We start from the raw sequence: 14,658 nt of genomic DNA, 5'->3' as shown, positions 1-14,658 counted from the left end.
ATCTCACACTGATGAGGGAGAGTCAGTATGGTGGGAGGGTCCAAAGATCTGTGTGTGTGTGTGTGTGTGTTTCTTAATTAGAGAGATCCTCTGGTTAAATTAGAGATATATCCTCCTTGAATAACAGAGGAGAGGATAACAGTAACTCAGCCTCTCACCGTAACCACAACCTGGTCCCTATCACACACCACCACCTTCTGGCATGTGTTTCTTCAGGCTGGATAACAGCCTCTCACCGTAACCACAACCTGGTCCCTATCACACACCACCACCTTCTGGCATGTGTTTCTTCAGGCTGGATAACAGCAGACCAGGATGTTGAGCTCATTTGATGTAAACCTATGATCATATACAGTACACATGCATTCGTCTCTCACCATGTAAACTCATCCTCTACCATGATGTTGTGCTGATTGTGTGTGTGTGTGTGTGTGTATGGCATTTGCATTGCTTGCTCATTGGGGTTTTAGGCTGGGTATTTGTAAAGCACAGCTGACGTAAAAAGGGCTTTATAAAATAAATGTGATTGATTGAATTTGATCTGTTTGTGTGGGTGTGTTCTCTCCCTTCATGTTAACTCACCCACTACCATGATGTTGAGCTCGAAGCCCTGTTTCATGGCTTTCCTCCGCATCTGTTCCAGGATGGCATCGATGCCCACATAGCTGAAGTCCCCCATGCCAGGACCTGGCACAGGCTTCTCCGCCTGGCACACTGCGGGCACCGCCGGGGGTGGCATCATCTCGGGCACGGCCACCTCAGACATGGCTCTACTGCTGTAGTTGGTAGTGACCTCTGACCCTGAGGAGAGAGGGAGAGAGAAATACATGTCAGTACAAGTGGATAAACCATTTATTTACTCTCGTGTGATCATGTATCTTTGAAACATACTGGACACATTACATGAGCTTCCTACTGTGAAATAAAGAAAATACTTTAAAGTAGCAAGATAACAAAAACCTTATACATTCAAGTAACCAACTTACACTAAACATATACAGTGAGTATAACATAAGAATATCAGAACCATATTGCTGTGTCATCAGAAACAAGTGAAGGAGTTGGAAGGATAGGTTTTCTTCACAGCTGTGAGGAGCTAGTTACTAGATAGACATAATAACCTAACTAGACCTGGGCTAGAGACCACACACACTAGTCTGAACAAATATCCATACATTAGGACCTAACATGGGCCAAAGCCCTGCTAATACTAACAGACAGCTGAGCACACCAGGACATCTACCTGTGGTGTGTGTGTGTGTTGGAGCTGGGGAGACAGTGTAAAAGTTGACGAGGTGTAGACTAGCGGACCATAAACTAAGGAAATGTAAAGAAAGCCCCCCCCCATATCACTACCTGTTATTACTGAACCAACCATGTTTCAGCACCACCCAGAGCCTTCTACAGTACTGAACCAACCATGTTTCAGCACCACCCAGAGCCTTCTACAGTACTGAACCAACCGTGTTTCAGCACCACCCAGAGCCTTCTGAAGTACTGAACCACCCATGTTTCAGCACCACCCAGAGCCTTCTACAGTACTGAACCAACCATGTTTCAGCACCACCCAGAGCCTTCTACAGTACTGAACCAACCATGTTTCAGCACCACCCGGGGCCTTCCGCAGTACTGAACCAACCATGTTTCAGCACCACCCAGAGCCTTCTACAGTACTGAACCAACCATGTTTCAGCACCACCCAGAGCCTTCTACAGTACTGAACCAACCATGTTTCAGCACCACCCAGAGCCTTCTACAGTACTGAACCAACCATGTTTCAGCACCACCCAGAGCCTTCTACAGTAATGAACCAACCATGTTTCAGCACCACCCGGGGCCTTCCGCAGTACTGAACCAATCATGTTTCAGCACCACCCAGAGCCTTCTGCTGTCACACACTTACTCAACAGTCATATTGAAGTAAACAGTCTCTACTGAGGGTTAGATACACAGTATATGTTTGTCTGACCACCGCAGGACTCGTATACATTCATAGAATAATATTCTGTATATTTTCCTGAGTTACAGGAGGACCCCCCTGCAGATTCTAACTCAAGTTAACTATGTATGCTGGGTGGTGCCTGATCACCAGGCATATTGTTTAATATGGTGTGTCCTGCTGATGAGAGAGTGAAAAAGAGAGAAATCACTGGGATGTAACCTGACCTACTCACAACTCTGGAATCAAGAGTGCTATTAAGGATGACTGACAAACACACACACACACACACACACACACACACTTCAAGGAGGACAGTCAGCTCCTCTCTTGGAGCCCCCAGGGCAGGCTGCCAAGAATTTTACAGCCATCAGGATTCCATCCCTCCTCCCTCCCTCCAGCTAGTTACAACTCCGATAACAACAACACTGAAGAGAGAAAGCCAGGAAAATCCCAGAGTTCACTGTAAAGACTACTACACTAGGTTCTGGTAGGAAGAGAATAGGCTAGTATATCCTGTTCCCTGATAACACTTGATACCAGTCCGTTTTCAAAAGAAAAGTCTTGTGAATTGAGTATGATGTCAAAGTAAAATGTTTCTATAGAAACGGGCAGAGTTAGAGACACACCTAGCCTATAGGGAACTAGCTCTAGCTGGCCTCCACACCACTTCCCCATCCTGGTCCAGACACCAGTCAACAGTTATGCAGGACCCTCTCCTCTAGTAGTTTCCACTGCAACAGGTACAGAGTAATACTGATCAACGTCTCACTATTCTAACTTCCAATACCTGGCTCTACCCTGCGCTTACAGTTCTTGACTGGCATATGAGGGTGGTTGGCCATAGATATAGATCTGGTGACCAGAATGTTTGTGCTTCAGCCAACTCTTCTGTCATGTGTGTTGTCATGGCATACAGTAGAAGAAAGGATGACTGAGGAGTTGGCTGAAGCACAAACAGACCAGGCTACCTACAGTACCAGTCCAAAGTTTGGATACACCTACTCATTCAAGGGATTTTCTTTATTTTTACTATATTCTACATTGTAGCAACACTACTAACTAGCTCAAACGCATTAAGGAAAGAAATTCCACAAATTAAGGCACACCTGTTAATTGAAATGCATTCCAGGTGACTACCTCATGAAGCTGTTTGAGAGAATGCCAAGAGTGTGCAAAGCTTTTATCAAGGCAAAGGGTGGCTACTTTGAAGAATCTCAAATATAAAATATTTGTTTAACACTTTTTTGGTTACTACATGAATGTGTCTTTTCATAGTTTTGATGTCTTCACTATTATTCTACAATGCAGAAAATAGTAAAATAAAGAAAAACCCTTGAACGAGTAGGTGTGTCCAAACTTTGGACTGGTATTGTATGTCCAGCTAACCTCATATGCCAGTCACGTACTGTAAACAGAGTTACTTACAAAAGGCTCTGACTGATGTAAAAGACTCATTGGGTGAGGTTAGGTGCAATGGCTCATCTCCATGGATCCAGAGACAAAACGACGCACTGTCCATCCCAAATAGAGTCACTGCAAAGCCCTTTCCCTTCCCATCAGGGGACACCGCAGAACCCCTTTGGAGAGGATGGGGCATAACTCTATCTGACCATGGTACAGAACTACTATGATGAGTGTTACAACAGGCTCTGCAAGGTGAGGAGTGAAAGATCATGGTTAACAAGGCGACAGAGTCTCGACCCTCTCTTCATTAAATAAGAGTCACAGCTGGTCTCTTTTTCCTTCCCTCTTCAGGGGACACTGCAGCACGCCTTTAGGAGGATGGGCCATACATGTACCTGTCTGTTCCCTCTACAGGGAGCCAGAGAGCTGGGTACGTCTTGGCTGTGTTTGGGCCTGTTTAACAAGAAGTAAATAGAAACACACACTAATCTCCCATTCCTGGTTGTTAAGAAACGTTTAGTTTCGAGGGTTTAGAGGGTGACACTCTATAGGAACGATGCAGGGATTAGGGCTGTGACGATACCAGTATCACGATTCAAAAGATTGTATCAACCCTAGCTTTGTACGTTGACAGCTCATGAACCAGATGACACTAGGTACACTACCAACCAACAGCACATACAAGAGGACCAGACAACCTTTGTCTGACTGCACTGCTAAGACGTTGTGCAACTTTTTGAAGTAACTGTAGCCTTTGTTTAACCACAATCAAATCCCTGGAGGTTAAAACCCCTCTTCAAGGAGACCTGGAAATTAAGTAAACTAACTCTAAAAACTCGACAGCAGGGGTATTCAACTCTTACCCTATGACGTACGGGGCCTGCTGATTTTCTGTTCTACCTGATAGTTAACTGCACATACCTGGTGTCCCAGGTCTAAATCAGTCCCTGGTTAGAGGGGAACAATGAAAAAAAGCAGTGGAACTGGCTTCCTAGTCCAGAGTTGAGTTTGAGGGCTCAACAGTATGTCAGCCAATATGTCTTGCCAAAGTGCATAACATGGAACTGATTGGATGTAGTATTTGATATTCAGGGATGCCTTGGCCTGCGCTGTGCAGCGCCGAAACATAGGTGTCTGAGTGCTTTTTGGAAAATGACCCTATAAATCTGAAATGACCCTTGACCCCTTCATTAGTCAGAACGTCTGGTTGGCCATTTAACCTAAACAGCTGGGAGACATTAGCAGCACATTATCTCACGGGGACAGGGAGAGAAGGTTAACCAGACAAGAAAAGCAGAAGAATGGATGAGGGTCGTGTGTGTCTCATCTTTAAAAACATGTCATCCATTGAGTATGGTTCCAGTCGGTTTCCCAGAATGTGAACAACCTCGACATTATCACTGTGTTTGCTAGCTGACAACAAACCACCTTCAGGATAAAACAAAACCTAATAAGACAAACTGTCAGCCAAGCAGATTGTAGATATGAGTCCAAGTGAAGATGAACCTGTTTCTGGAACTTTCATGGATTATCTCTACCTTTCTAATTATAAAATGGTTATGAACAGTCTATGTTATGTTATAAAGCATTATGCATGGCACATGAAGCTTTATATGATTGTAACGCATTATAAACAGGGTATTCGCAGGGAGAGTAATCAATGTTTAAGTAGAACAGATGTCAGTTGAATAGTAACAGTCCGCAGCAATCAGTGGGACCATAAGGTACACTATGTAGGCAATATGTTGTCATGGATGGATCCCTCTAATGATAATTTCCTGGAATTGAGTGGATTACATTACATAGGCTACATACATTTACTGGATATCTGTCTTTTGAATGGGATGTGCAGTCTTTCGGATGGCAGTCTTTCCCCGAGTGGCGCAGCGGTCTAAGGCACTGCATCTCAGTGCTAGAGGCAATACTACAGACACCCTGGTTCGAATCCAGGCTGTATCACAACAGGCCGTGATTGGGACTCCCATAGGGCGGCGCACAATTGGCCCAGCGTCGTCTGGGTTTAGCCGGGGTAGGCCGTCATTGTAAATAAGAATTTGTTCTTAACTGACTTGCCTAGTTAAATAAAGGTTACATTTTAAATAAACAATGTTAAACAGATGGCCTGACTCACTGTGGTTATTAAAGATCCCATGGCACTGCAAAGAGAGGAGGACATGTAATTAGGATGCCTTTATTTAGGTGACACTCATTGTAAGAGTGGTGTTAACCCTGATATCATGGCTAAATTCCCAACCTGGCCCTCATCATTTGTCATGGAAAGGGAAAGGGGGATACCAAGTCAGTTGTACAACTGAATTCATTCAACTGAAATGTGTCTTCTCCATTTATGGAGCTTCAAATCATCCCCAGATTCCAATTCCATTGGGCTCTCCGATCCCTTGAAACTCTTCAACCAGGTTGTTGCTGTGAAAGGGTGTCAACCTAAAATTAAGTTGAGATTTCCTTCATTTCAAGATGAAATTGGCATGAAAAATGCATTTCGTAAGAATCCACAGAAAAACACTTTTAGAATTCCCACAAAAAAATAAAAATACTTTCCCAGATTTACTGGAATTGTTGTGCTCCTGTTTTCAATTATGGCCCATAAAGAATGTTTTTTTTTTCTGTCATTGCCGAGTATGCAGTTGCTTTGCTCTGTAAATAAAGACAGAATTCCCAATACCAGAGAGAGGAGAGGAATAGACTGGAGAAGAGCAGAGAGGGGACTGAATAGATCTGATTTACTCTCTCCATGCATAACTTGGGGCATTCCCACTTACCAGCCAGCTAACTACAAACAGGCCCTAAAATATTCCCAAAAAGTTGGTTCTTTTTTTCTCAAACCCCCCCGCAGGCCAGATCCATATGTTTGACACCTGTCCTACACTGTCTATGATCTCTAGCCCTGCATCTACTGCACATTGTGTGTCAGGAGGGAGAACATTTTTTAAAACAGGGAACAACTACATTACCTAAACTTGTCCAATTAGTGCAAACACTAATTATTTCAGTTTTCCAACCCAATGTGATTTGTTCACCATTGGTCGGATGATGTTCATCAAAAGGTTAGTGCTGCGGTTAGTTGAACATCAACTGAACATCTATAAACCATCTATTTGGGACTATGCAAATGAAGTGTTGCCTTACATGTTTCGTGTATATGTTTATGACATCATTCCTCCCCTAACTGATATGACATGGGGGGGTCATACAAGTATACACAGCTGGCCTGCTGAGAACCGTGTCAAACATGTCAATGGGGCTCATTCATAAGCACTACAACTCTTCCAACCTCACTGTGCTGGTCACAAACCTTTTTATGAGTGTACTCTAGAAACATCTGTTGCTTTTTCTCCACATTCCGAGACTCATGAGAGAGAGAACAAGAGAAAGAAAGAGGGATCTATAAAGAAGGCAGAAGATCGTTCCGGCCTGTCGTCTATAGTTTTATTAACAGCCAGAGTGAGTAGCCATCTCTCCAGGCTGCATGTTTACAATGACATTTTGTCCATAAGGTCCTTTCTAAAGCAAATTGAATACGCTACTCCAAACTATTATTAATCAAGAAAACAGAAAACAGACTTCCTCTAACAGTCGAAAGTCCAACTAGTTGTGACCGAGTCCTGGTTTCATTCTTCCAATGAATTTCTCAGGTTAAGAACCAGGGAGGAAAGAGGGGAAGAGATGACAATGCATGTGAAGAACAAAAGAAAGCCTGGCATCATCAACACTGCAGATGAGCCAACAGATCCTGGGACACAGAAGCCATTGTCAGGTACAGTGAACACATGATGAGTCACCGTCATATAACAGAGGCTGACACAGCAGTACGGAGGCCAGCCAGGAGGCCAGCCAGTAAGACCAGGCATTACTCTGCATTATGGTACAAATACCCCCTAGCCAGACCCAAAGAGAAGCCCCAAAATGAACCGGGGAAGTGTTGTCCTTCTATGTGGGTGTGTTGGTGTAGCCAAACCCGTTTCCCAGGGTCCTCTCCATTTCTGGTCTCCTGAGAATGTGGCCTACGACCCCGCAGGGCTGTAAAAGCAGATGTCACCTGATGCTGGGGATATGTACTGCTGTGTGTGTGTGTGTAGAGTTGTTTACCAAACATCTGTATGCCCAATACGTGACACAATCTCAGACACTCATTTAAAAATGTATGGACAATAAAGACATAAAACGACGAAGAGAGCACGTTCTAACACGCCAACATATTTAAGGTGTAATCGTCTTCAGATTGTAACAATGTGCATCAACCTTATAAAATCTACATCCAAACGTAACTTTACAAAACGGCACCCCATACCTACCATAGACTTCCAGTGATGGGTCAGTGTGTTTCAGAGTGATGTTAGACAGAGGGGTTGAGGGGTTAATTCAGTCATGCTGCAGTTATCTGTCTCTCTTTATCTGACCGTCACTGTTTCTGACAGAAAACAGAAAATGCAAGGACCCCTAACTGCCTACACAGTACAGGGACATTATCTACCTGTGTAACATAAACACACATCGACACAGAGAAACACAAAGGTACACACACATGAATGTGCACACTCATGCACTTAGTTTCAGGTCAGATATGCAGCATTGTCTGGTGAAAATATGCACAGGACCATTTCCTCATTATTTTGAGCAGGATCTTTTTACACCAACTGTAGATTCCTCCTGCGACACCACCTCTCAGTCTGGTCCCAGATCAGTCTGTGCTGTATAGCTAACTACTATGGCCATTGTCATGCCAATCATGTTTGACCATAGGAGTTAGCAAGCCCGCTTCAAATGGAAGTGAAAGATACCACTTCAAAATGAAAATCTTTATATTTTCAGTTGAGACGTGTCTTCAGCCCGAACCTGCACAAATGTAACCTGCCTGACTAAAATGTTGTAGATATCAATTGTCCGGTTAGAAATGGCCCATATTTGTAGACTTAATTCATTTCAAAACGTCACATTCCTCTAGTAAAGGCTACGCATAGCAGTAAAATGCCCTCGATAAATGGTCGGTTGGGTCGGTATCAGTAATGTTAGACGTATCGTCCTAGCTCTATGAACTACACACCAGTCTGCACCCCTACCCTTCTTCCTTCCTAGACCCACTGTCCTTCACTGGAACTAAAACCACAGACCTCATTATCTCATACATACCATTTCAGAACTAAAACCACAGACCTCATTATCTCATACATACCATTTCAGAACTAAAACCGCTTTTCAAGAGACAAGGACATACATTACATGGCTACATGCCATACTCCACCAGTCATAATGGTATGCAAACGAATGACCAAGGAGAAGTGAAGAAATAATATGTAAGCAAAGTAGATACTAACCCACTTAACAGATGCAGGTAGTTTGTCTACAGACAGAACCACACCTCTGGGAATCTAACACACACACACGAGAATGCAGAGGTAATGACAACCTTTCCGGCATCACATCAGCAACTGTTGAAGAGCCACGGTGTCTGTTCTCACCTTGCAATGCACCAGAGCCCCTAACTGTCCAGAAAACAGAGCTCCTTTGAACTAGTGTGTCTGTAAATCAGATCCGACTGACTCAAAGGTGAAGAGCGCTTCCGTTATTCTGCTTGTTTTTAACTGCCTGATATCAGTGAACTATGCCTATGTAAAATAGCAGGGGTCAAACCTGTTTAAACAAAACATAGGTTGAGGGAAGCCATTGTCAGAGCAGTGCCATAGTTCTGCTTTTACTGTGACAGCTAATAAGAACAGCAATATGCAATCAAAGAAGAAAGAGGGATGAAAGAGATAGATGACTCTATTTTCGGTCTACCTCCACTTTCCAGACACATCCCTCCATCATTTTAACTACAGGGACTACTTTTCACTTTGAACGGGCGGCCGGAGACTACTTCCCAGCAGGGTCTCACACCCTATACTAAAAGTATCTGCATCTTTCCACATGTTTCCACGTGTGGAAATCCCTCCATGTACAGTACTGCTCTGCACTGCCTCTCTCCATGTTCTGTACCTGGTCTGTATGCAATACAGCAATGTCATGGATCAATGTCCCTTCCAGCACTACACAGCCCCATGTGTAGATCACGTCCTTAGAGGAACGTTAGAGAAAATACGGAACGAGGGGAAAGGAGAGCTGAAATTAACCAGAGCTCAGCAGAAACAGAGAAACTTAATGAAACATGGCAGCAGCAGAGAAGCAGTGCTGTGGTTATGCAAACAGCCTCCTCACCTCCCAGGATTGATTACAAGGCTTGGCCCTGGAGCTGCAGACGCCATGTTAGAGAGACACACAGAATTCTTATCCCCGAACCCCCCCCCCCCCCCCCCCCCCACACACACACACTCTGTGCTCCCCCGCTCCGCCCCCTAAACCCCCAAGAGCTCAGAACAACAGAGAAAAACTAGAGGATGAACCAGCAACAGTGTCGGGTTCCGGGAGTACAGTACAACACAGAGAAAGTTATTCCCCTCTACAGTACAACACAGAGAAAGTTATTCCCCTCTACAGTACAACACAGAGAAACTTATTCCCCTCTACAGTACAACACAGAGAAACTTCACAAAAAGCCTATTCCCCTCTACAGCCATACCTCAGTACATCTGAGTGGAACTTTTTATCAAGACAAACAAATACACACTAACATAAACATGCACACTCACACACAGTAGTGGTGCTCCTGGGCAGCAGAGTAAAGAGAGAGCTAGTACTGTACCACAGACAAAACAGGAAACTAGAAGAGACGGAGGGAGAAAAGCAAAGAAAAAGAGAGAGGGGAGAACAAGGAAACCACACACAGTACACACTGCGAGGGAGGCAGAACCGCAAACTCACCGTGTGTGTTGTCCCGTGCTGAAGAGCAGCCCCCTAGTGAGAGCCAGTCCAGTCACCGAGGAACCCCACGGCCCCTCCCACCTCACCCTGTCATGTGACACTGGACCACAGGCATGCCACACCCCCCTCTCACTCACACCACCCTCCCCTCAACATCTTCAGAGAGAGGGTAAACACCACTCATGCTTCCCATCTGAAACAGTTGGTAATACTTTGTGCATACAGTATCAGTCAAAAAACACACCTATTCATTCCAGGATTTGTATTTATTTGTTTCTATTTTCTACATTGTAGAATAATAGTGAAGACATCAAAACTATGAAATAATACATATGGAATCATGTAGTAACCAAAAAAAGTGTTCAACAAATTAAAATATATTTTAAAATGTGAGATTCTTCAAAGTAGCCACCCTTTGCCTTGATGACAGCTTTGCACACACTTGGCATTCTCTCAACCAGCTTAATGAAGTATTCACCTGGAATGCATTTCAATTAACAGGTGTGCCTTGTTAAAAGTTCATTTGTGGAATTTCTTTCCTTCTTAATGCGTTTGAGCCAATTAGTTGTGTTGTGACAAGGTAGGGGTGGTATACAGAAGATAGCCCTATTTGGTAAAAGACCAAGTCCATATTATGGCAAGAACAGATCAAATAAGCAAAGAGAAACAACAGCCCATCATTACTTTAAGACATGAAGGTCAGTCAATGTGGAACATTTCAAGAACTTCAAATGTTTCTTTAAGTGCAGTTGCAAAAACCATCAAGTGATATGATGAAACTGGCTCTCATGAGGACCGAATAAATGCTTCACAGTTCAAGTAACAGACACATCTTAACATCAACTGTTCAGATGAGACTGCGTGAATCAGGCCTTCATGGTCGAATTGAAACCACTACTAAAGGACATCAATAAGAAGAAGACTTGCTTTGGCCAAGCAATGGACATTAGACCAGTGGAAATCTGTCCTAATCTGTCTAATGATTCCAAAATGGAGATTTTTGGTTCCACCCACCAAGTCTCTGAGATGCAGAGTAGGTGAAAGGATGATCCCCGAATGTGTGGTTCCCACCGTGAAGCATGGAGGTGGTGGTGTGGGTGTGCTTTGATGGTGACACTATCAGTGAAATATTTAGAATTCAAGGCACACTTAACCAGCATGGCTACGGCCTCCCGAGTGGCGCAGTGGTCTAAGGCACTGGATCGCAGTGCTAGCTGTGCCACTAGAGATTCTGGGTTTGAGTCCAGGCTCTGTTGCAGTCGGCCGTGACCGGGAGGCCCATGGGGCGGCACACAATTGGCCCAGCGTCATCCGGGTTAGGGAGGGTTTGGCCAGGAGGGATATCCTTGTCTCATCGCGCACTAGCGACTCCTGTGGCGGGCCGGGCGCAGTGCACGCTGACACGGTCGCCAGGTGTACGGTGTTTCCTCCGACACATTGGTGAGGCTGGCTTCCGGGTTGGATGGGCATTGTGTCAAGAAGCAGTGCGGCTTGGCTTGGTTGGGTTGTGTTCCAGAGGACCCATGGCTCTCGACCTTCGCCTCTCCTGAGTCCGTACGAGACAAGACTGTAACTACTACCAATTGGATACCACGAAACTGGGGAGAAAAAAGGGGCGAAAAATACAACAAAAAAACATACAAAAAAACAGCATGGCTACCACAGCATTCTGCAATGATACACCATCCCATCTGGTTTGCGCTTAGTGGGACTATCATTTGTTTTCAACAGGACAATGAGCCAACACACCATCAAGCTGTGTAAGAGCTATTTGACCAAGAAGGAGAGTGATTGAGTGCTGCATCAGATGACCTGGCCTCCACAACCACCCGACCTCAACCCAATTGAGATGGTTTGGGATGAGTTGGACCGCAGAGTGAAGGAAAAGTGCTCAGCATATGTGGGAACTCCTTCAAGACTGTTGGAAAAGCATTCCAGGTGAAGTTGGTTGAGAGAATGCCAAGTGTGCAAAGCTGTCGTCAAGGCAAAGGGTGGCTACTTTGAAGAATCTAAAATATATGTTTAACACTTTTTTGGTTACAACATGATTCCATATGTGTTATTTCATAGTTTTGATGTCTTCACTATTATTCTGCAATGTAGAAAATAGTAAAAATAAAGAAAAACCCTTGAATGAGTACTGTATATTATAACGACATTTTGATGTTTTTGTTGATTTTGGTCTTTGGCAAGGTATTTTTTTGCTGTTCGTGCACACAATATTATCTCGAGGAAGCTGAAGGTCGTGAGCCGAAATCTACGCACATTCGTCGGTTATTGGTCAATAGTAGGGATTTTTCAACTAAGTGTTTGTTGTCATTCAACGCTAGACAACTCGTTTTCATGTTAAAAAAAATTTCACCAAACATCGTAGTTAGATGTACAAATGCGCAACAAAAATCTAAATCTGAGTTATCTTAGATTAATTCTGACCATTTTGAGAAAGTGTATACTGGCTACGGCATCTCAAGATGGACAAACAGTACTATTGCCACTTTTTTGTTTGTTTTTCAAGCAAAGTTATTTTAAGGGAGTATGAGAGCACACTCATTCTTAAGGCTTCCACATGCTTCGGTTCGGCTGGCGTCTAGCCATTTCTGTGTGTGTGTGTGTGTGTGTGTGTGTGTGTGTGTGTGTGTGTGTGTGTGTGTGTGTGTGTGTAGACACACCGTCCCTGCCCCTCTACCCCTCATCCTTCCCTTCCCCCTAGCCTCTGGCCTCAGGTTTGAGAGAAGCCAGCCTGTCCATCCCCCTGGTCCTCCTGTCTGTCCCTGATTTACAACCCTCCAATGACCTGCTTCAACCCTTTGTTCCTGGAATTCACAGGATCCCAATCATTCCACAACACATACCAGAGGACTAGCGGGACCAAATAAACATGATGACACGTGTTTACTTGCTATTGTGGGAGCTACATCCAACAATGGATAAGGAGGATTGAGAAGTAGGTTAAATATTATGTACTGTAACTGTGTAGCAGGTTTACGTGTTGCAAAACTGTGTCCATACCGAGAAAGGGATAACATCTTGTAATTCTTTTTGACCACAATTTTACCACCATAGCCCCATCTCTCAGCTTTATGGCATTAATAACAAACCACTCAGTGGGGCTGCTGTTCGGTTGAAACAAACATTCAGGAGTGTGCCTTTAATTCTTGATCATTAAAGATTAAAGGAGAGTTGCTCCCTTTAAATCCCAGTTCTACAGTGGTTCTAGTTTCTACTGCAGTGGTTCTAGTTTCTACTGCAGTGGTTCTAGTTTCTACTGCAGTGGTTCTAGTTTCTACTGCAGTGGTTCTAGTTTCTACTGCAGTGGTTCTAGTTTCTACTGCAGTGGTGTACATACTGCTCCAGGGAGAGGCATGTCTCAGTAGGTTCTTTGATACAACTGGTTGTCTGTGATTAAAGAGCGAAGGAAACAGCTGTGTTTCTGGCCACACAGGAAGTGAAATTATATACCTACCAGGGGCTAAAGCACCACATGTCTAACACACACACACGCGCAATCCATCACCTGAGTTTTTTGGGGGATGAAAGGGATCACGTTTTCACATTTAACCAAATACTTCATTCGTTTTTACAGCAACTACTGTTCCTGGATGGATGGCTTTATTTGGTTTCATTCATCACAAACCCTGCTGGTCCAGTGAAATGACTGAGTCTGTACTTTGTGAAAAGTCTTCGGGTAATTTATGTAAGAAGCTGAATGTTTTCTCTGAACAGGAGGAGAAAGTGAGCAACTGGAAAAAGTAACCTTGGACAGATGACCGAAATCTCCCCCAAAAATGCCATGGTTGTAGATTCATGACAAGTCCCAGTATATGTCCAACCCTCACACACCAGCCCTGAAGAACCCACATCCACCTAACTATTAGACTGTGTGCCAAATGGCACCCAATTCCCATAGGGTTTTGGTCAAAAGTAGTGCACTACATAGGGAATAAGGTGCCATTAGGGAGTCAGATTTACACAGTGCCTTACTCTAGCCTAATACTCCCTCAACATAAACCCTCAGCACACATCCAGCCAGCTCCCCACTTCCTGCTCGGGGTCAGAGGGGTGATCACGCATCAACATCAACTGGGAGTAAAAATAAATCCTGGGTGTATTTAGTCCATTTTACAATGTTTATAAGAAGCCCTGAATTCTCTAACTAAAGGCGCCCTATTTCAAAGCCCTGTATTGTGTGTGTGTGTATGTATAAAATCAGTAAATGCAGAGAAACTATGTTTAAAGAGGGGACCGCTAAGTAGATAAACCGTCAGAGTTCTGTGGTTTTCGGAGCACAAGTTTGACTTCATCACAGCGTTGCTGTCTTTCCTGAGAGTTTTAGAGCCACCCATTCGCTGAAGCTTTCCCAGCTGTGTTGCTAAGCGCTGTGCCAGATTGATCCGGTCAGCACCAGGGTAGTGTAGACTGAGCATGTGCAGAATCCTCCGTAACCAGAGCCCCCTGGGTTCCTCCAACACAACAGTAACTCTCATCACTATCCCTTA

At 44.2% G+C, this 14,658-nt stretch overlaps 1 protein-coding gene across 8 annotated transcripts in view; it reads right to left on the bottom strand.

Moving 5' to 3' along the window:
• The window catches only part of LOC115205984 (septin-9), a 134,015-nt gene that overhangs the window by 20,672 nt on the left and 98,685 nt on the right, over positions 1–14,658 (bottom strand). For 6 of the 8 annotated variants that reach the window (XM_029772498.1, XM_029772463.1, XM_029772490.1 and 3 more), the window contains one exon: positions 583–801. In XM_029772498.1, coding sequence (XP_029628358.1) covers positions 583–801 — 219 coding nt within the window. Of the gene's footprint in view, positions 1–582; positions 802–9,990; positions 10,098–10,162; positions 10,237–14,658 lie in introns of those variants that run through there. The other 2 variants (XM_029772525.1, XM_029772516.1) reach the window with 2 other exon arrangements.

This window comes from Salmo trutta, chromosome 1 (genome assembly GCF_901001165.1).
Source record: "Salmo trutta chromosome 1, fSalTru1.1, whole genome shotgun sequence".
Classification (NCBI taxonomy): Eukaryota; Metazoa; Chordata; class Actinopteri; order Salmoniformes; family Salmonidae; genus Salmo; species Salmo trutta.
This window is presented reverse-complemented; position numbering and strand designations above follow the sequence as displayed.